The sequence below is a fragment of the Corapipo altera genome, unplaced genomic scaffold (genome assembly GCF_003945725.1).
Source record: "Corapipo altera isolate COAL_440 unplaced genomic scaffold, ASM394572v1 2, whole genome shotgun sequence".
Classification (NCBI taxonomy): domain Eukaryota; kingdom Metazoa; phylum Chordata; class Aves; order Passeriformes; family Pipridae; genus Corapipo; species Corapipo altera.
The window spans coordinates 6,667,138-6,689,451 of record NW_020884890.1 but is presented as its reverse complement, the minus strand read 5'-3'; the positions used below and the strand labels follow the sequence as shown (position 1 = coordinate 6,689,451).

The following is a 22,314-nucleotide window of genomic DNA, read 5'->3' as shown; positions in this document are numbered from 1 at the left end:
TACTATTTTAAAATGCGTGGGTTTTTAAAATTTATTTATATTTTAAATAATGCTTGGAGCATTCTGCAGTAAACAATTAAACAATTTGAATGAACCAGTGGTTCACATAAAAAGCATGATATGTAAAAGAAATATAAATGAATGAATACTAAAATCTTTTAATTCTCCACGATTTAGTACAAGTACCATGGAATAATCAGGAAAACTGTTTCTTTTCACAATGTACTCTCCGAAACCAGTATCCTCAATATTCCAAAATGTTGTAAAGAAACAAAAACAAGCAAGTAAAAAAGAAGAAGAAAGCAGGACCATGCTCTTCACCCACGCACCTGGAGGAACAACTCCAATACCATCATCAACATCATAATCTGAGATGTCACTATCACTGATTGGCCGAGATCCTGCACAACAGTAAGGTAAACAAATACCTGAATATCTGGTTGTGTTATAAAATGTAAGAATATGTTCATTTAACATACTACTGAAACTAAAAAGATGATTTTAAGTGAAAACAATAGAGAAGGAAAACTAAACTGCAATGACTAACTGACATTTCACAAGACAGCTGTGCCAATTTAACATCTTACAGCTGCTGCAGCCTCCTTTCCCTTTCTCTTTCTCTCAATTCCTCAGTAATCCTCTACTAGAATAGTTTATCTCACTAAGCCTGCAGAAAGCGAAACTCAAATAAAGGAAAAAAATCTCTTTTGTGCTATTTCTGTGAATAAGCTGAATCAGCTTGCTGAACAGGAAGGGAGATGAGGCAGCATATGGTGAGAGAGGGGAAGCGGAAACAGCACTGCCAGCTTTTAGAAAAGCTCAAATATCTCATGAAAACTAACCTTTAATTTGCTCTGTCTATACATATCCTCTATTTGGGCATGTATGGAGCAATTACAGCAGTATGACATATTTATAATTTATTCCTGCGTGTTCACCAATTTCCTACACATTGGTTGGAGTGAATGACTTCCATGTTTCAAAAAAATCAGAAAATAGTTTGGAAATGTATTTTAAAATAATGCCCTACACCCTTCATATACCTAAATAAATCTTAAATTAATTTAAATTAACAGAGAAGCTACAGTATTCAAATATTTCAATACATTCCTTCTTTTAATGTGTCTCATACAAACCTGAAATAAGACTCATGAAAACAACTGTACTTTCCAAACACATGCATACAATTTCTGTTTGCTGCCACAGTACATATCTTGTCTGATTGTATAATGACCATACTGGAGGTTGAGACTAACTTTATGCACAAAGTGTTTTTAAGCCTTGTAAGTCTTTAAGGACTTCCTTGTTTTAAAATAAAATGCTTTTATTTATTAAAAAAAGTATCCAGTAATTATGACCTTTCTATTTAAAAGGAAATTTATGCAAAAAAAACCTGAACAATTTTCTCCTGCCATAGAAAACCAATCAATTGCAGCAGTTTTCACCTACTTGAAAGCTACACATTGCAAGCATAAGGCTGGCATGTCATAATGTCATAATTTACATCTCCTTTCTGCCACACATTTTCATTATTTTTAAAGACTATGAAATAGTACTTTTATCTTGTATAAGGAATTTAAATACCCTTAAACCATATATAGCATTTAAAATTTAAACGTTAAAAGAGTTTAATGGAATTTGGACCTACTTTGTAATTTTTTGCTAGTGCTTTCTCCACCATGAACATGTCTTCTTGGCATGAAAGGTGATGGCTGAGGCAGAGGTAGTGAAGATTCATCATGTGTCTGTAGCTTATACCAATGTGGTTCATCATCTAAAAGCGCTGTCTCCAGCTCTATAAGAATCTAGTATAAAAATCATCAGGTTTTAATTTTACTTTTTGAAGGCACACACAGAAACACATAAAATATACATATACATATGCATTCAAAACCAAATGAACTCAAAAGAAATATGATTGTATATATCACCTCTCCAAGAAATTCACTCTCTTCTTCTTGTACTCTTGGCTGGTCCCATACAGTTATTTCAAGCATTCGTTCTCTAAAATCTCTACGATGTACGTGTGAGTAGAGAAAAGTTTGGTTCCATTTTGGCTCTAGACTTTTCTTTACTGTTTTGGTTCTTCTTTTACTCTTATCACTGAAACATAAGTAGCGATTGTAAATTGTCTGTAGAGATAAATCGCAAAATGCCATCTACTCATTAGCACTCAGCTGTTTTCATTTTTTCTGATCTGATAATGCCTACATGAAAAAAACATGAATCACATTCACACAAAAGTCCACAAAGTTAACTTGATACTGACTTGCATGATTGAAGTGCAATTTTTTGTTATAAATTATCTAGCTGTAAAAAGTTGTAAAAAGGAGTTCTTCATAATCATTCATTAAAAGTTAATTCAATACATAGTAAATTACAACATAATTTTCTAAACTGAAATTCTAGTACCTTCTGTCTGGAAGAAAATACATTTTTACATAGGGATTTCTGGGGCGTCCATCTACTCTTGGTGGCAAATCTGTTGCTTGCAGAACATTTACTATTAACTGATGTCCCACTTTGTCATACCAGAGTTTAACCTAGAAGAATCAAGTTAACATTACTGAAAATGAAGAAAACCAGAATTTTCAGAATGCATCACAATAACCACAATGTAAAAGTAACCATTGTTTTTTCTAAGAGACAATAAGATGTGTTTTATTTCAAATCCCTTAATATTTAATTTTGATGAAAAAGATGATGGTGTATACCTGACATTTATATTTACCACATGTGAATAAAATGGTGGTGCCTGATTATACTTACATTGTTTACTATACTCACTGCATAATCTTGTATCTGTGAGTGCATTTAAACCATCATATGTCTTAGCTCTGAAGCTTAAAACTACATTAAACCGTAAGCCCTGAATGCAGCTAAACTCAAGACATAGTTGAAATCTATGTAGTCAAATTTGTAACCCTTTCAAATGTTCTTATGAAAAATATAAGATAAAGCTAAATAATTTCTTAAGAGAATCATAATATTATGAAATTTTTGAGCCTGCTGTATACTTAGAAATTAATATGATCAATATAAAAATGTAAGAATGTACAAAGCAAAGTCTAAGTACTTACAGTATATTTAAGAAGAACTTCAATTAGTATTACAGACAGTTCCAGGATGTACTGTGTATCTACATTAAAATGCACTACTGAATGCATTAACAATGCTTAACAAATGCTCAACAAATACACAGCTCTTTAAATGCCCCCTTAAAGAGGATAAAGTGATACTATCCATAATGAAGATAAAGTGATACTCATGCTTGTTATCTGCAGATTACTGGGCAGGTACAGAAAAGTCACCATTTTCAGTAAGGGGCCACAAGATGCCAAGTTCCAAGACACTTTTATGGGCTCCTTTCAAGGTAAATTCCTGTGCTCTTTAGGCATTAAGACAATTCCTTACTTACACTATGATTACAGTACTGGCTTGTGAGTGCATAGAGAAGGTGTTAAAAAACATTTGAAAGATGTTAGTCTTTACCAGCAACAGACATTTCTCTTGACCTCCCAACAGACCCTGGGAATGTGCAGGGCTGAGTACCAGCACTTCGTAAATTCCAATTAACAACTCAAGAAACAAAATATGCTCACAGAAAGCTGGCCTGGTAGGACTTGTGGTGCATCCCGTAGGGCTCCAGGGCTGGTCGGAGATATAACAGAAATAGAAGGCCTTTCCATCTTCTGAGATTCAAAAGAACTTGAACCTAAAACCAAGTGAGAAACAAATGAAGTTACCATTCAAAATTTTGAAGCAAATTTGGATAATTTATGAATTGCTTTTTCTTTAAATTGTATAAAGTTTGTACTTATACACACTATAACTGGATTAATATGCAGAAAGATTTTAAACTGATGTAGACAGCATAGTGAAAAGACTGCCTGCTTACCCTTACCCCAGATTAAACCTGTCATTTTTTGTTTTATTTGAAGTAACATATAAAAAAGTCCTCCTCATATATCATTGACAAACCATAGCAAGCGTTGTAAATAAAATATTGTTCTATGATAGAAATATACATCTTCCTTCCCACCCAAACTATTCTGATTGTATGATCTCAAATCTTTGATGAATAAACCATATCTGTTTTATGGTTTATATTTCTGGTAGCCTCTGAAATTTTTATAGGAAGCTGTGCAGCACATGCATCTGGCATGCAGGGTGTTCCAGCAAGTGCTGAACATTATCAATTTTCCACCAGTGAAACAGAGCCCTCAGTAATGATATGAGCTCATGACAGGTTTAACAGCACTCGTTGACTGCACGAGGCCCTGTCCCAGGGAGCATTTCTGGTTGCATCTCAGAAAAGCCTCAGATGACAAAGGAGTGGGAGCCATGGCCCTCACATACTCTAGCTAACTACGTTCAAAGGGCAGAGCTGAAAAGAACACCCTTCTTTTGAAGTATGACACACAAAAAATTCACCTAACCAACACTTATCTAAGAACACTGCCAAGAAAAAGAGAAGCAAGAACACTGGGCTTATGCTGAATGATGCAGGAGGTGAAATCCCAAAACCATTTGTACTTTTGGCAATCTCTTATACTGGTTTTCTCTCTTTTGTTAGGGCAAGTAAATGACTGTTTTGGGTCATAGCATATATATACAAGTATGGTACTAACAACAAAAGGCATAGAAGAAAATAAGGAAACTATGCTAACATTTGAAATCTGTATAGCTTTATTAAAATCTGTATTGCTTCACATTTAACACACAAGACCAAAACCCACCGAATTTTGTCACACAAAAATCTCAGCGCCAATGTGATTTCCAGTGATCATCTTTCATATAAATTCATAGAATTTCAAGAAATTCAAGAAAATTTATAGCTGAAACAATTGTGCTAGCTACATTATCATGCTTAGAATTCAGAATAAGGAGTGTACTCACTAGACTCTAATGGGGGGTGAGAAGTCTCAGGAATCCGTGGAATATCACTAAAATGTGAATACGTAGTAATTAGAAACAACAGATCAACTTCAGCTGTGACAAATACACTTCTGGAACAGTTTTAGGATCTGTTTCTGTTCTAATGGGTTACAAGGAAAGAAAGAGGAAATATCTAAAATCATGCTTTCCACAAGCATTCACAAAAATCTTACTAATACAAACTACTTCTTTTGGGTTAAGGAACTATCAGATGTACCAATATGAGCACTGCAATGTTCATATTGTGGATGGATTACATGATACTTTTACAACCAGAATAAAGTAAGAGAGCTTTTAAGAAGAGAAAGGTGGCAAAACGAAGTACATCTATGGATGATCAATTATTTTTTGGAGGAATAAAAATCAAAAAAATAAGACAAAGATTAACTCACTAGTAATTTTTATATAAACGTCTCAAGGAGTTCAAAGAATGAAACTGATGAAAATGTCTTAAAATAATAAAAAAGAAAAACAAATGACATTAGCAATGTTAGACAAACAGGATAATGAATTTTTCCAAAAGATTAAAAAAAAATCAAACTATTTTACAGTAGGGTATGGACAGTTTTCAACATACACATACCCAGCACATATACAGGTAATAAGCAAAATCAAACTCCTTAAGTGCACAAATATCTATCAAATTTTGCCATCAACAAATTTACTCTTCTATCCAAATGTGGATGACGCTAGCTTCTGGTTCTCTTCTATTCCTAGCCATCATTGAAAATGCATTGCAAGAGCAAGAAACAACTGCTATTGTACAAATCTTAGCAAAGCAGATGAGCAGGAAAATGGAAACAAATCTCTTCGGTGAATTACTCCAAAATATTTTCATCCAAACAAACTAATCCAAAATTGGAACTACAATAACATTTCTGAAGAAGATTTACAAGATTTTTTAAGTCTATAGCTGAGCATTTTAAAGGTATTCAGGCATTTGTCTGTTCAGTGAAACACTATTTTACTGACTTTGAAGTCAATAAAATTAAGACTCCTAGATATATAAAAGTCACTTATGAAAAAGAAACAGACACTTGTATCAGAAAAGGAATGTTGCAGTGCCCAATCAATCTTAAATTCACTTTTAATGTCCTACATTTTAAACTTACGGTGCCTGTGTTTTAAAACAGACTATTTCAGCTCTGAGTTAATGTCTCACATTAGCTTACATCTCATATCACTAAACAAGAAGGTGCTTTTCCTTGTCTTGACTTTGTAAGACAAGGGTAATGTGGTTTCCTCAAACTCATGGAAATATAACTGAATTAGTCATTCTTGACATGGCACAGCACTACTTTACAAACATACGAACAGATTAATGACCTGATGCACAGCAGAGCTGCTATGCAGACTTCTTCCTCGTAACATTTTCTCTCTTTGCAGAGGAGCATTTCGAGGGCATTTTTCCCCACCTGAAATATTTACTTACCATATTCAAACAGATTTTTCTATTCAATACAGTGTTAAGTTTGCAATATTTTCTTGTACTAGAATATGAACACTCTCATCTGCAGTACCAGTAAATGACAAAAACAATCATATCTTTCCTAATACTTTACTTATCAGACAGAAAATAATTGAAAATACAATTTTAAAAATGCATTTGTCTAAACTCTTTGTTTCCTTGACAGAAAAAATATGAGATAGAAAATAAATTTCAATTCCATACAAAATACATGGTTCAATAGAAATGTTATTTGAAATCTCTAAAACTTAATAGTACAATGGACAGGTTTTAAAAAATATATATACGTATAATTTATATATATAAAAGACATAGCATTTAGATATATATTTGTATATAGAGAGATATATTATGCATGTGCATGTGTGCATATATATATACAAATTATAATATATTTATCTTGTTTAAGTAGAGCTTCACAGTGCAAGGCACAAAAATAAAATAAAAAAATAGATAAGGAAAGAAATTATGCAGTATAGCACAGATCACCAAACTTGTGTCAGTCTTCTAATAAGCTCCGTAACAGTTCTGCTTTCTGCTGTCGATTTCAAAATGTACTGAAGTATACCTATCCTTCTATCTATATGTGAATTTCTTCCAATTTCAATAATCCAGTTTATTTAAGAAACAAATTATAAATAATAATTTCTTAAATATTAGATGCACAAAAGAAAGGTAACTGGAGTACCAGACTATCAAATACGTAAGTGGTAGTTTTTTTAATGCTAGTATTTTATTAATAAATGAAAATTATAAAAGGAAACTATAACCTAAAACTTTTTATGCAAAAAAAAATGGTCTTATCTAGCCAGCTTTTAATTTTGGATTGCAGAAAATATTCTGACACTATGATTTACAAAAAAGCTCTTCAGAAGAAGCACTAGCTCATGACTTAAAATATTCAAAACTAGACTAGTCAAAGAAAATTATAAAAACAAGGTGAAAAGTTGCACAACTGTAATTTCACTCCTCTTTTGGAGTAATATGAGAATGTGAGAAAAGTAGTGTGAGAAACGCATCCAGTAAAGAGCTCCCAACATCAAACTTTGTCTTTCTATCTCTACCTTGGAAGGCTAAGGTACTTTGTGGTCTTATGTGATATTACACGTTATTATCTTAAGTCTGACCCTTTCACACCTCAATTAATTACACATAAATTACACCAAATTATACCTTAGGTTGAAACTACTCTGTGCAGATATATGGTTTGTGAGACATATATTTTGTAAAACACAGGAACAGCTATAATTTCTCTGACTGATATAGTCAGAAGGCAAATCTAATTCAAACGTGGCTGTAACCCACACTGTTTCAGGTTGCTCTAGGAACAGACGTATCATCTTCTTCACCCTAGAGAGTTTTAAAGAGTTTCTGAGTACCTCTCCCCCATGCTCACTCTGCTATTTCCAAAACCATTCCTTCCCATCAGAACCTGTAGATCAATCTGCAATATGCACTAATTGCAACACTTGAGAAGCTCTCTGGAGTTCAGTACTGCCTGGTTTATGATGGAGGTTCAGCCCCCTTGCAGGGACCTAGAGCACAGTAATGGTGCCCACACAGAGGAGCTGAATCACACCAGAAGAACAACACTTTCAGCAGTTTTGGAAATCCAAGCAAAGATAGCTAGCATCCGACAAAGAAAACAAAGGCAAAGGAAAAAAACGTTTGTTTTACCTGAACTATCCCATAGAGCTTATCCAAGCACACAAGAGACAGTTAGTTACCATGCCACGTTTCTTCTCCAAAAAGCACACTGCCAGAGGATTTTCTATGCTGTCCTGTGTTAACCACCTCTCACATTGTATGCATATTCATAGGTAATTCTTCCCCTCATATTTAGATAGCCAACCCAATAATTCTACTTTTTATAGGTTTCTTATCTACCTTGTGTTGCAGTCATTAGCACTAGTGCCAATTAGCTTCTATGCAGCTTTCATGGTACTGTTGTGGTTATACTGTTTATTATTGTTATGCCTTCATCTGCTAATAGCGTTATGTGCTTCACATTTTTCTCTAATAAACATCCTACAATCATCCATTACTCAAAATTACATTTGCTGGTAGACACAGAAATCCAAATTTACAAGACTGAGTAAATTGTTTGGACAGCAATTTTGTAACTGGCAGTCTAATTTGCGGGCAGTCTAATTTGTGTGCTTACAGTCCTTCCATTATTCACTTAAGACAAACTGTATTATATTTGGGCTTTTTAGACCTAATATGCTAGGAATTTTTAAATCAAGACCATTAACTGTTCTGCTACATTATTTGCATTATTAATACTGAGAGATGAAAACACTTAAATTATGCAGACAAAATAACATTTTTTGAGCCTTTCGGGAACCTATTCCCTCACAGGAATTTAAGCTGTAATGGATTATCACTTCATGTATAAAGCAGCTTCAATTTTGCTGAGTCGGCGCCTAAAGTAGACACTAGAACTTTGATATACCAAATTTGCTGGATGGGATGAAATAAAATTCCTGGTCATGAGCTTGAAACAATGACATAGTTTGGTAAACAAGACAAGGTGAAGGTAGAGAGAAAATCAAAGTAATCTGTTAATGCAAGAAAAGCATTTCCCATTATACAACACAATTTACATAGATTATTAAAAAAAAGAAGCCTGTGCAGTATGCTCTTTCTTTTTGTTTAATAATATCAGAATTTCCTTTGTTGTATGTTTTAAATTTTTGGTTATTTTAAGACAACAAACAGGTAAATCTCAATCTGATACAAAACAACAGGGCTTTGACTCATTACTGCTGGAAAAAGAACTATCTGTAAATTTCAAAGTTATATGTTCTAGTCACTTTGGGATATTCATTTGTTCTTCTCATTAAAAAAAACCCAAAACAACTCAACCCTCAAGCAAAAGAAAAAAAATTGAGACACAGCTTTACAGGAATCGTGTTATGTTACATAGAAAGCCTCCATGCCAAGACTCCATTTATCTCAAAATAAAAGCACAATCTGATGTGCTCTATTTTTCCTATATATGGAAAAACTATGCATGCATCAGCCAAAGCAAAACTTTACATTTTATTGGTACTATTTCTGGGTGCATTTTTTAAGTGTAAAATCCACTGCTCACATTCAGGAACGTTCTTTGATTTTAAACACACTTCCAAAAAGCGTAGTATGTTCTTTCAGTTTTTTCAGGAATGTGTCACTGGAATGAGGTCCCCTTGTATTTCGTTTTTCAAAATGATTAGATTTATCAAATATATAAACTAAAATAATTCAACTGGCTTAGTATTGAAATATTAAAAAAAGTTTTAATACTTTAAAGTTTGACACAACATTTGCAATTATATTGATCAAATTATTTAAAATACTAATCTAGAACTTTACATCAGCTGTACAAATAATCTTCCAGGTTTTCTTCCATTGAGACATGGAATTAAGTCATGTCCAGTATCAACATATCTCTTGATCATTTGATCATAAAAACTCGACTTCAAAAATTTTTTTAAGGCATTTTATTTTAAATTACAAAGATGTAGAATTGAATTTGCAATTTTCAGTCTAGAACTTCTGCTCATTTATCTTACTCAAAAAATGTAAAATAAGGTTTCTATTCCCCCACAGTCTTCATCTGTGGGGGATCACTCAAAGGCAGAATTTATTTGCAAAATATAGCTAGACACACACAGTATAGACAAAATCAAAAATCAAAATGTAAAAGAAGAATGTTTTAATCAGAAAGAAAACTAATAATTTTTTGTTTCTAAAGCTGAAAATATATAATTTGAGATACGTAAAAATTATAATTAGGATGAAAAATAGCAAATTCAAAATGAAATAATGACGTGTAAGGGGAAACAGTTTATCATAGGGCAGTGTTATTTAGAGTTATACAGTGAGCACACATGAAATCTGAGAAGGTGACAAACTATAAGAAGATTTAAATCCTTTTAATTTGAATTTTTTTTAACTAGCCAAGATTCACTTTTTATTGTTAATCACATGACACTGTTCTCCAATATAAATGTGAATTTAAAATATATGATTCATATTCACTCCCATAACAGCTCAAAACATTCCTGATATCAATAAAACAACCAAGACAATTGCAGGGCCAACTCCACTAGTCTTAGCAGTTCAAACAGATTTTATCTTCTTTCTAAGCTCTATTTGGGCTATCAAGAATATAAGAATTGTTATGAACCTTGATTCATAAAAAATGAAAATAAAGATTATAAACATAAAATGTTAATGCTAATTTTTGATGAAACCTTTTGTTTCCATTTTTGATTTTGATGACAATCATTTAAGGATAAATACAGTATTTTCAATTTAGTGTTACATTTCCTTTTTTAAGCTCTTCAAAGAAGGCCTGTTTAAAATCCTACTAGCATTGACTTCTTAGGATCCTGAAATGCTTCTCTATAACTCATGAAGACTTGTATAAGTTATTCTGATCTAGTGAAGCTGAAAGTCTGAAAACCATGCTGAAAAGCACAGGTGTACTTAATTCACCAATTTTCCTTTGCCACCTGGCAAACACTGTCATATTCCTTTGACCATACAGAGAACAACATTTATACATATATATACATACATTATACATTGTCACTGCAAAGATCCAAGGTTGTAAATGGTAGTGAGGAAAATGGAATATACTGAATGTCAGTAATAGAAAGTGAATCATATTCTATTATTAAGCAATTAAAAATAATGAACTCACAAATAATCCCTTTAGAAGACCCATTAGCAGAAGTAATAACTGTTCTTAAGAAACAAGTCTTTAGCCTTACCCAATAGGTCTTGAAACAATAATTTCAACTTGAGGTTCTGATTTTGATTCTAAAATAATGTTGTAAACTTCTTCATTTGTAGCTCCAGGCAATGGTTTACCATTCCATTCTAGAACTTCGTCCCCTTGAATTTAAAGAGAAGTTTATTTCACTTTCATATTCTTTTACAAAGAATGAAATTTATATTAGCAAGTAACATTGCCTGAAATAATTTAAAAAGCTGTGCTGAAACAAAAAACAAAGGGTTTTGAGACACTATGAAGGCTTCCTTCTCTGAACACAGCTACACTTTGTACACACAAAACATATTAAAGAAACCACTTGTGCAAACATATTAAGTATTTCCAAAATAATACAGGACCTGTTATTGTGCTATGAAATGAAATTATTTTTAAAAGAGCCTTTATTAAGTAGCTGTAATGAACCCGGAAAATAGGTTAATCTTCAAAAAATGAAAACATAAATACCTACTATTAAGCCTTTAAAAATCACGATGTTTTATTACAATTTACATACTCTACATCTTGATTTCCCTACAGAAAGGACAGCCTTCACTGTCTATGTCAAACAAATCAAAAATAAAAGCAATGAGCGAGCCCCTGTCTCCTGAGGATGGTGGGGGGGACACAAAGGAAAACGTGAACCAAAAGTCATTTAGATAATCTTCTTTTTTCAGTTCGTCATTTCTAAAATTTAAACGGTATGTACATTACATTGTAATTTGGCCTTATTATAAAAAGGTGAAAATTTTGAAGTATTTTTTCTGAAGAAAGATCAGTATATACAATTAGTCTGCAGGAACCGTAGGGTACGTTTTATCTCTTACACCCCATCATACACAGCAGCCAAAAATTCATAACCACTCTCTCATGCCAAAGTATTTTATTAAATTTATTGTCTTTATTGACAATGGCTTTAATGACAATGACTTTATCAGATTCAGTCAGGAACAACCCTTCACATCCTGGCACTGCTCCTTTCAGATAAGACGCAAGCCAAATGATCAAACTTGCACTTGTTAAGAAGCCAAGAAAAACTATCCTAACTGAAGTCCTATATAATAAAACATATTGTTTCAATTTCTCTTTCTGTTCAGCAATTGTCAGTCCTTTTTCCAAAACAGTCTATATTTTGGTATTTTAAGAAAGTACTCTACAGGATATATCCACAGGAATATCCACATGATATTCCACTGGCTTTCAAAGCATTCTTTAAAACGTGAGTGCTTGCTAATGACAGATTTAAAAAAATGTTTGCTGACTTAAGTTTAATTTTCTACCACGCTGTTTAGCTAATATGTTTTAAAATATTTCCGATATTTATTATATAACATTCTGTAGGGGGAGGAAGAAGAATTAGATATATACAACCTAGTGAAAACAGACTCAGTTTCTTCTGCAATTCTGACTCAATTTTAAAGCTAACAACTGTTATAAACTAACACTTCTTTTTCCCCCTAAAATAAAATCTAATTTCTTCAGAGATAACTTTAGAGATAAAAGCATCCCAGTCATGAAAAGGAAGAAGAGAGAGCCGGCTTTGCAATAGCTACAATTTTAAAGGCAAAAAAAACCAACAGGGGCATATGTGAAATTTGTAACACTAAAAAAATGAGGATTTAAACCTAATTTACACAGGAATTAATCTATCATATTTTGAAGAAGAAAAACTATATACAACATGATTAAGAATCTTAAATAGGAAGATGCAAGGTGTCTGTACGACTATTTTAGAGGACTTAAGAAGTTTTTTTTTACTTTTGAGAGCCATCAGGAGATCAAAACAAATAAAAAAATTACCCAGATGATTAAACATTAGATCATCATAGTCAGAATGCTAAATTAACAGAACTGATACCAATTACTCTTTCCAAAAGCTAGATCCAAATGGAGATTTGACTGAAATGACACCTCTGCTAATTATAATCAAATCGCCACCATTCATCTTTTACTCAGTTCTTATCTTTTTGACCAGCCAAGCCCTTTTACATTGTCTCTTTCACCTAAAATGATGTATATAAGACTTACGATCTGATTTCTGCTCTCAGTAAGAGTAATGGAACAGTAAAACACCATTCAGATAGTCAAAACCCTGACATATGTTTGACATGGTCCTGTGCAAGCTGCTCTAGTTGACTCTGCTTAAGCAGTGGGGCTGGACTAGAGATATCAAGAGGTCCCTATCCACCTCAGCTGTTCTATGATCCTGTGATGCACTGCTACAGTTTCAGGTGAGATAAACTCCCTGGTCTTGCATCCCACTGTAGTAGCTCAGAGTTGGAAGTCAGTCAGTGAAGCAGCTGTTTAACACCTTACACTGCAGATGTTTAGGACAACCAAGATATCTGCACAAAGCCGGCTGGCAGACCTACAAGACACTTGCACTCTTATGGAGGCACTTCTGCAGGTGAGGCATATATCCCAGGATATCTAAGATGCCTCTAGGAAGGAATATTAATGGATCTTGCATTCTATCCCCACTTACTGATTCATGTTCAGCAGTGACAGTTTTCAGACTTATGCTGAAAATCTCTGGGCTTTTTGAAATATTGATTTCTGAAATAGTAACTTGGATTGGGAGATACCTCTGGGGGTCAGCTAGTTCAAACCCCCACTCAAATTAGAGCCACCATCAAAGGGTAGACCATGTTGCTCAGGAATTTGAACAGATGAGATCTGAGTCTCTCAAAGGAAGGACATGTCTCCCATGGGTAACCTCTTCCAAGTCTTAACTGACCTCTCTGGTTACAAAAAAAAGGGTTTTCACAAAGAGGATATCCCTCATTCCAGCTTGCGTATGTTGGTTCCTGTGTGATCAGTGTGATCTTGTGCGATCACCTCTAAGAACAGTTCCAGCTCTGGGGTTTCTATTGCCTCCCGCTAGCCAGGTAAAAACAAGAATTAGACCCTCCAATAGTCTTTTTATTGCCAGTCTGAACAAAAACCATTTTTCTCAGCTTCTTGTACCTCACATGCTTAATTAATTTTCTGTCCCTCTGCCCAACCTAGTCCAGTCTGACAGTACCTCTTTTGCACTAGACAAGCCCAAACTGGACACAGGACAGCAGGTACGGTCTTAGAAGCACTGAATAAGAGCAACAACCACCTCTCTCAATCTGCTGGCTATAACTGTGTTAATACAGTCCTCTGCATGACTGGCATTTGCTGCAAGGGCGCTTTGCTGACTCATGTTCAACTGACTGTCCTCCAGCACCTCCAGACACTTCTTTCCCAAGCTGCTCTCTAGTTGATTGGCTCCTAGTGATTACTGTGATGTTCTGTTCCTCATACAAGACTTCATATTTGCTGTTATTAAAATTTAAGAGGTTTGTATAATTACTCAAAGATGTATCAACTAGAAAAATTTTGGAGGTTTTCTGTAAGGGTAAAAGTGCGTTTTCCTAACAGCAAGGACTTGTCCACACCTTTTTTGTGTGTTTAATTCCCATACAATAGGACCAACAGCCTTTCATGCATTAAAAAATATGTACCAAAACAATGTATTTTCTCTGTGAAATAATTCTGGCTATAAAACTATTTTTAGAAATTAAAAATAGCCTTGATTTAAAAAAAAATCTCTAGACCAGACATTAGAAATTTATTATTTCAGTCCAAATAGTTCAAGATTAGTGGAGAGGAACTTATTTTCTTTAACTATAAGCTGCATTTAAAGTCTATATGCAACTATAATATTTGGTGCTATCAATCCCAAGTATATTGACTCAGTAAAAAATAAAAATTAACAAATGCCAAAACAAAGTAGGATATTTTTAGAGATTCATCATCCTTTCTACTTCTCTATTATTATCTGCTTCATGCAATTATCCTAAATTTATACAGGTTGACATGGAACATCTTGGTTCCTGGGATGCTGCATAGGCTTTGGTTTGCTAAGACAACATTTGGAAAGCTCTTGCTTAGAGCCATGGTAAAAATATAAACCACCAAGAAGTTACTTTGAAAACCAACTGCTGTGCATAATTCTCATTTCATTTAGAAGCTTGCAAAGTGCCAACAGCACATCCATTTATCTGTAAATGCAATATATATATCTTACAGAAATGAAATATTTCAGGACCATTTTCTTGGCTTCTTTTCCAATTTTATTTGTAACAATTCACACTGAAAGAAGCACTAATAAAATCCACTGTGTATGCAGTGTGTCATCCTTCAGGTGACACTGTAGTACAGATAAAGTAACTGTAGTGAGTTTTGTTTGTCACAATCAGTTTAAAAAAATGTTTGCATGGCTCCTGTAGAGTGTAACAAGCAGCTCCTGAGCTAGCAAACAGAAATCTACCAGTGACACTCAGTCCTGATACCAGAATTACTGAGGAATTTCTTTTATTTTGCTAATACATCCAAGCATTTGGAGCTAATAATAAATAAGAAATGTAGGCAACCATAGTATTCCATAATACATTACAGTGGCATTCCATAATAAGATTACAGCATTGTATTTTAAAAATATTAGCATATCCCATGATGAATGTTAATATAAATTAAAATTTGCATTTGATAGACCATTATTAAAAGACAATATATTTTATATGCAACTGATTGATTTACCTGCTCTGAGATGCCCCACCACATCAGCCAAGCTACCTTTCTTCACTTTGGTAATGAAGGCACCAAGTCGACCTAATTCTGTCATTTTTCCTCCAACAACCTGGTTAATCATAAATTTTGTGAGTCTCCAAGCCACAAACCAGACATCATATCACGCATAAACACATAGACAGATCAGTTTTCACATTTTTTAAAAAATTAAACCTGAAATATGCATAAGCAAATCTATTGACAATTTGGGTTTTACAGAAGCCTAAAGACAAAAAGAAGTAAAGCTAGTAAAGCTAACACAGAATGAATAAAATCAATATTCCTTTAAAAGTGTTTGACTAATCAATCTTATGAAGTTTCCTAAGTATCTGCATCTTAATTAATAACCAAGCAAATGCACTTTTTACAAATAATTGTCTGTCATGTGCTCAAATTTAAATTGCAAGTGTGCATCAAATCAAGTGTATGAAATCACAAAATGCAATTGGTACAACAATTGAAAACTAAGTAAATATACTGCTATGAAACATGGGCAACCAGTTCAAAAGTGTGTGAACCCAGGCCCTCTCATCCAAGCATATGACAGGACAAACCACTGACTTCTGGCTTTTTTTAAACAGAACTGAACATATCTGTATTTGAAGAGGAGTACAAGATACAGGAACAGCAAAAAAAAAAAAAAAAAGTGCTCTCAAGGGGTCAGATTTTAAATAAAATATAAACAAAGAAAATGACCTGTTATTCTCTTTAGCTGTCTTACTCTCCCCACTCAGGTGGGGTTTTTTTGTTTTTTTTTTCCCCAAGAATATCCTGGCAGGAGTTTTGTAATAAAAACGGTGGAATGTTGGTTCAGTAAGTTCCCTATGATGCAATCACAATAAGTAGTAGGAGCATTAATATCAAAAAAGATCCAGAAGCCTACCTGCCAACATTATCACATGATAATGTGTAAAATTTATCAGTGAGGGTCTTAGTTCATATTAAACAAAACTGACAAAACTTGAAAAATCAAAGACAAACTCTACTTACTACATTTCCTACTAGGACCAACCTTTTTTTCTCACATATTCAAATAGAATTGCTTGCCACCAGCAAAAATCAGCCTTGTGCTATAAACCGCTAAACATGAAGTAGAGTGAAGCTGTTTTCATCTTTTGTATTACCATGCCACACTATCTCATGTCACAGTGGGAATATTTCAGATTTTGCATTGCTCCTGTTGTTCTTGGTGGAGAGAGAAAGACACCCAAATTAAACTCTCTCAGTCATCTTTGGAGCTCCATACATTTAAAAATATACATGGAGAGAGAAATGCTTGAACTGTACTCTCCACCAGCTTCAAAAGTATCACTCTCTCTACTTCAAGTGTTCTTTCAAGTTAGAGGTATGAATCTAAAATCTGCTACAAATGATCAAGTTAGGGATTTAAATCAATTGAACAGTGCTGCCAATGTCTCAGGTTTAGGGCACTGGATTAAGGAATTACATATAATTTAACCTCTACTATGATTTAAGAGGGTTTTTTGCAAATTTTTGTGTAAATTTTTAGTTTCTTTCTACAAAATTTCTATTTTCCAATGGCTGTGTGGATTTTAAAAAATGACCTTGTAAACATTTGCATTCATATGATATTTATGTGTGTGGATTATAAAATGTATTACTCAACTGAATTGCAAACAGGAGAGCTAGAAAAGGCAGGACTCCATTAGTGTATTGCAATGGGCAGTATATGTCTTGCAGACAGGAAGCCGAACAAACATACCCTTTTTAATCAAAACAGTTCAGCTCTTTTGTCATGGATGACTGGAAGAGTGCATAGAAGGAGCAAATGTATTTACATTCATAAGTTATATATATAGCTTTCAAAAGTTACTCAAAAAGAGGAATCAATTTTTTTGTCAAAAGACCATATGATTGGAGTGTCCTCTGATTCAGTGTTTTAGACCTCTATGTCTAAGGTCAGTGGAGCTTTCTTTCATTTAGCAGACAAACCACGTAATACTTACTTTTAGCCCCAGTAATGCACCTGATTCTTTTGGCATAGTTGTTCTCTTGTTAAGAATAACACGCCCAATTAAGCGATCTCCCTCTTTGGAAGGCTGCCACGTTACGGGATGCTGTTAAAAAAAACCCCAAGCAGTGGAATTAAAGAAGTGTGAACATCTTCCAGTATTTAGATCCATATGTATAAAACAACACAATTTCTATATCGTTATTTCACAGTAGACACAAACATCCTTCAGATGTGTTACATATTGCACTCGAGCTTTCTATTATTATATCTGTTGGACTTTGGTAACATTAAACATTTACGCCGTCAGCAAGAAAATCTCAGAACTAAGTCTGCAGGTAGAATTATAATACGTTTTAAAGTTCAATAGAATTAAACATTTAAAACACACTCTAGGTAATAAAATTAAACACTTACTTTTAAATTACATGACCCTGAAAAGTGCATTCAGAAATTCTGTTCTTTAGAATAATACACGTTATGCAGTTCTACCATACGGATGTTCACTCTATAATAAAATCAAAATGATCCTTTCCAACTCCAAGTCAATAGAAAAAATCCCAGAGCAGCATCACATTCACAACTGCTTTTTTTGTGGTTTGTAGTGAACTCTACTGTCATGACTATGAAAGAATTAAATTCAAGTTAAAATTCAGGCAATTCTACAAATATACACTTTGATGAAAATTTCTTTCTGATTTCCATTTCCATGATCCTCTAAACCAAGTTTTCATATCATTTCTACAGAATACTTTTTTACAGCAAAATAACTATGCTGAACTGAAATAATTAGCAAACATTTTAATTCATACTTATGAACCTCTTTTTTTCTATTTCTTACCGAACTAATAGGGGACGTCTCCCTGCTGTGCCACGTGGCAGGATCCAGCCAGTAATAATCCAAGTCACCTGGAAGAATATGAGTAGAAAGAAATGTGTAATCTCTCAAGCAGAGAAAGTCATATGAATGGTTACTTCTGCATGTATGAATTTTCAAGTGCAGTAGTTTGATGAAGCAAATACAAAACCTTTACATCTCAATATGAAAACAATGTGGCCTACTAATATAAAAAGAAAACCACATAATAATGCATTTATTTGGACCTCTGCTTTTTCAGGAATTGCACCTCAGAAATTCGTTGTGTGCACTGTCTACTTTTTGCTTTGCCCAGTCATCCTCCAAGAATGGAGCCCAAAGCGCTGCTGTCACAGCTCTCCTCCTCCCCACTATCTCCATAGCAGATGCTCACAAGAGAGAATACTCCACAAAATAGGCTACACTTAAGGACAGAACAGTAAAGAACACTCTAGAATCTGCAAAGATCAATACCATGATGACAGGTACTGTACAGACAGAGAGGTACAGGAGCTGGCAACAGATAACAGAGGCACAGGAGCTGGCACCAGATAACAGCCACACAAATAGAGCAAATAGTATTGACAGCAGGTACGAGGCTGCAATCTTCTATTTCATTGGGACAAACATTTATACTATGTACATCAAGAATAAGGCCATGAATTACAGTGGTCTGGAAGCCATCAGCCTATCGGGTCAAGGAGGGCATTGTGGGTAGGATTTACAAGAAAAGGCATCAGAGCACACCACCACAGTGAGTATATATGAATTTAAGGAAACCACTACAGTTTGATTAAATATACTACAGCTGTAGAGGGCTGACTTGGTAGCAGAAAACTACCAACTTCACTGGCAGTTTTCTGTGATAGAGGACTCATGTAACTGTGCACTCCAAGGAGAAAAAGGACAAGGCAGGAATTGCAATAGAAAGAATAATGGGCAGTGCATTTTGGAGCACAATTTTCTTTACAAAGAGGAAGTGTACAGGTGGTATTTGGAGGGACATAAGAGAATGATGTAGGCTAGACATGAGACAGATACAGCAGGAATCAGGCTGAAATACTTCTGTGCTAGCACTAGTTTAACAGAACATATCCGTAAGCTCTGAACCTTGGGGTTTTTTTCATCCTTTTGGGCATTTTCATAATGTATTAATAAAAATGCAATAGTGTCATTAGAAATGAGAAAAACTTTTCCTAATGTTCTTTTGCAATAACAGAAGTATATAAACACTTGATCTAAAATAAACAAGAGATATTTTTAAATTTTATCTGAAAAAAAAAGTAGATCATCCTGCCATTTAGCTTACACTGCCTTTAAACATGGAGACAAAACCCTCACCAAACCAAAATACAAATTATCACTTCTGAGCTTAGTTTTAGATCTTGAAGGAAATAGTCACCTCTCAATGAGGTTTATATCCACAGCTGCACTTCAGGCATTTTTCACTCTCACTTGGGCACCTAAAATACGTTAGTGGAACAGTTTGCTAATACTGTTTTCTGAGTGCACAAGTGTTTTTTTTCCAAGTCTTTAAAGGATTAGGGCCCAGAATAAGGGTTTTTTAATGGAACAACTCTTCATACACTTTCCTAACAACATTCCTACAAACTCTATAAGTAATTTAAAAGTTACCAGGTGAAAATCCTAATTTATCATTAAAATCAGATATTTATTGCCAATCCTCTCTACACTTAGATATGCTATATTGTTTTAGAAAACATATTTTTTTATGTACACTTCAGGAAATACATCTTCACTATCTTACTTTGTAAAACACATCTCTATAATAATACTGTCAGATGCCTATGTGCTAGTAAGAGTAGCGATCTAATAGAAGCAACAAAGAACCCAAGGAAGAAAAGGATACATTTACAAGAAGAGATTATTTTTTACTCTTTTTCTACAAATATTTATATGCTAATTATGAAATACAAGTTGTACCACTCTCTAATTCATAAAATCTTTAATAGCTTACCATCTACAGGATCATATGCAGAAGCTCATTTTTAAACAGCATATTATTATCATATGCATAACCACATGAGACAGTTTGCAGTTTCATTAGCTACTGCAGTTCTGTAAGTTTAGAAAGCTTATCTTCACATTAAAGATCTTTTGGTTTTATTTTTAGCATCCTTCCTTACACCTGTATAACCTTCAAAATTGCAACTAGAACAGCAACAAATCTATGAACAACACTGCCACCTGAAGAGCTGGCAGTAAGCTCAGATCCATGGTACAGAGCTCTCCAATTTTCAGTAATGGACTCAACAGTAACGCCAAAAAGCAACTCTCCTGTGTGCGCTGGCCCACCACAGGCAAAACACAACGCACTTTGCCTCCACGTTTCACAGCTATTTGCTCAGCAATAGAGAATTGTTCAGGTGGGAATAAACATCAGCTCCAGCATGCAGACGTGTATACTAGTGCTCAAAAACATTTCTGTTCATCCACATTGTTCTCTACTTTCTTTTCCTGTGTTCCTTCCCACTTTCAGCTTCTTGCCTCTAATTTCCTTGATGGTCTTGCTCCTTGTTATTTCATATCCACTTAATTCATGCATCCTTCTCCACCAAGCTCCTGCTGTAGCAAGATCCTCTCATACACCTGTCTTGGCTAACCTGCTGATTTTCCTATTCTCACCATCTACCTACCCTTTACTGCCTTTCTTCCCTGCCCATTATTTGCTATCATCCATCTTCTGCTTCCTTCTGCTTCTGCCTTTGCTGTCCTTTCTTTAGGTTGCGTATTTTAACTCCTCCTTAACCTCAAACCCTTTGAGATACTAAGCTACATTCCCATGCGTTCCTCCCCACATCTAAGTCTTAAAGAGTCTGTCCCTTTCATCTTCCTCTCTGTCCCATGCTTTGTTAAATTCCAAGCCATGAGCTACATCCACAGCAGCTGGCCACGACACCAATTCTTCCACCCTCTGCTCTCAGAAGCTGAGAGCAGGAAGTACACTGCAAATGCAGTTCTACTGAGCTGGAACATGGATGATACACTGAGAAGCTCTAAAGGTAGCTATCAAATCAAACATCTTGACTGAAAGCTGTAAGCCCACAATTTGGTGAATATTTTAAAAGCTGCAAAAATGCATGAATTGGGAAAAGTACACAGTCTGAAAAATGACAATATTAAAATTCCTGTTAAAATTCATTATGATACAGACTACTGGCACACAAACTTCTGGATGAATTTACAACTGTAAAAAAGGGTTTTATAATGAAAAATGTCAGTTAATCTATTCATAAGCACTCATAAAATAGAACATAAAAATTCAGACATAAATTAACAAACCCCCCAAATGAGCTTAAAAATTACTTTATGCCAGCAACATTGACATTAGAGACATGTGTATTCAGTACTCTGTTATATCTTTAAAAATAATTTCTCGTTGATCATCCTATGTAACTGCTGCTTCTTTACCTGATACCTATATATGCTCTTCTTGCACCGCCACACTCCAGAACTCACTATTTGTTTAATTACACAAAATTAGTGTGCACTAGTATTATAGAGATATGGGAATACGTAAATAACTTGCAAAAACTTGTGATCTAAGAGCATAGCTTCAAAATTTCAGATTCTCTCAAAAAAAATCCACGAAAACTGAAAACAAAAAACACCTACACGCAGAGAACTCTCTCCACTGGTAAAAGACATAAAAAATAACTAGTAAAACAAGAAAAATTTAAGACATCATAGAGAGGAAA

At 34.2% G+C, this 22,314-nt stretch overlaps 1 protein-coding gene across 50 annotated transcripts in view; it reads right to left on the bottom strand.

Annotated features, from left to right (window-relative positions):
- Positions 1 to 22,314, bottom strand: part of RIMS1 (regulating synaptic membrane exocytosis 1) — a 191,849-nt gene that overhangs the window by 111,967 nt on the left and 57,568 nt on the right. For 49 of the 50 annotated variants that reach the window (XM_027644811.1, XM_027644835.1, XM_027644818.1 and 46 more), the window contains 10 exons: positions 18,581 to 18,648; positions 17,735 to 17,845; positions 15,738 to 15,837; positions 11,170 to 11,293; positions 4,900 to 4,946; positions 3,603 to 3,715; positions 2,413 to 2,543; positions 1,932 to 2,103; positions 1,649 to 1,805; positions 330 to 401 (listed from right to left, as the gene is read on the bottom strand). In XM_027644811.1, coding sequence (XP_027500612.1) covers positions 330 to 401; positions 1,649 to 1,805; positions 1,932 to 2,103; positions 2,413 to 2,543; positions 3,603 to 3,715; positions 4,900 to 4,946; positions 11,170 to 11,293; positions 15,738 to 15,837; positions 17,735 to 17,845; positions 18,581 to 18,648 — 1,095 coding nt within the window. The remainder of the gene's footprint in view (positions 1 to 329; positions 402 to 1,648; positions 1,806 to 1,931; positions 2,104 to 2,412; positions 2,544 to 3,602; positions 3,716 to 4,899; positions 4,947 to 11,169; positions 11,294 to 15,737; positions 15,838 to 17,734; positions 17,846 to 18,580; positions 18,649 to 22,314) is intronic. The other variant, XM_027644812.1, reaches the window with a different exon arrangement.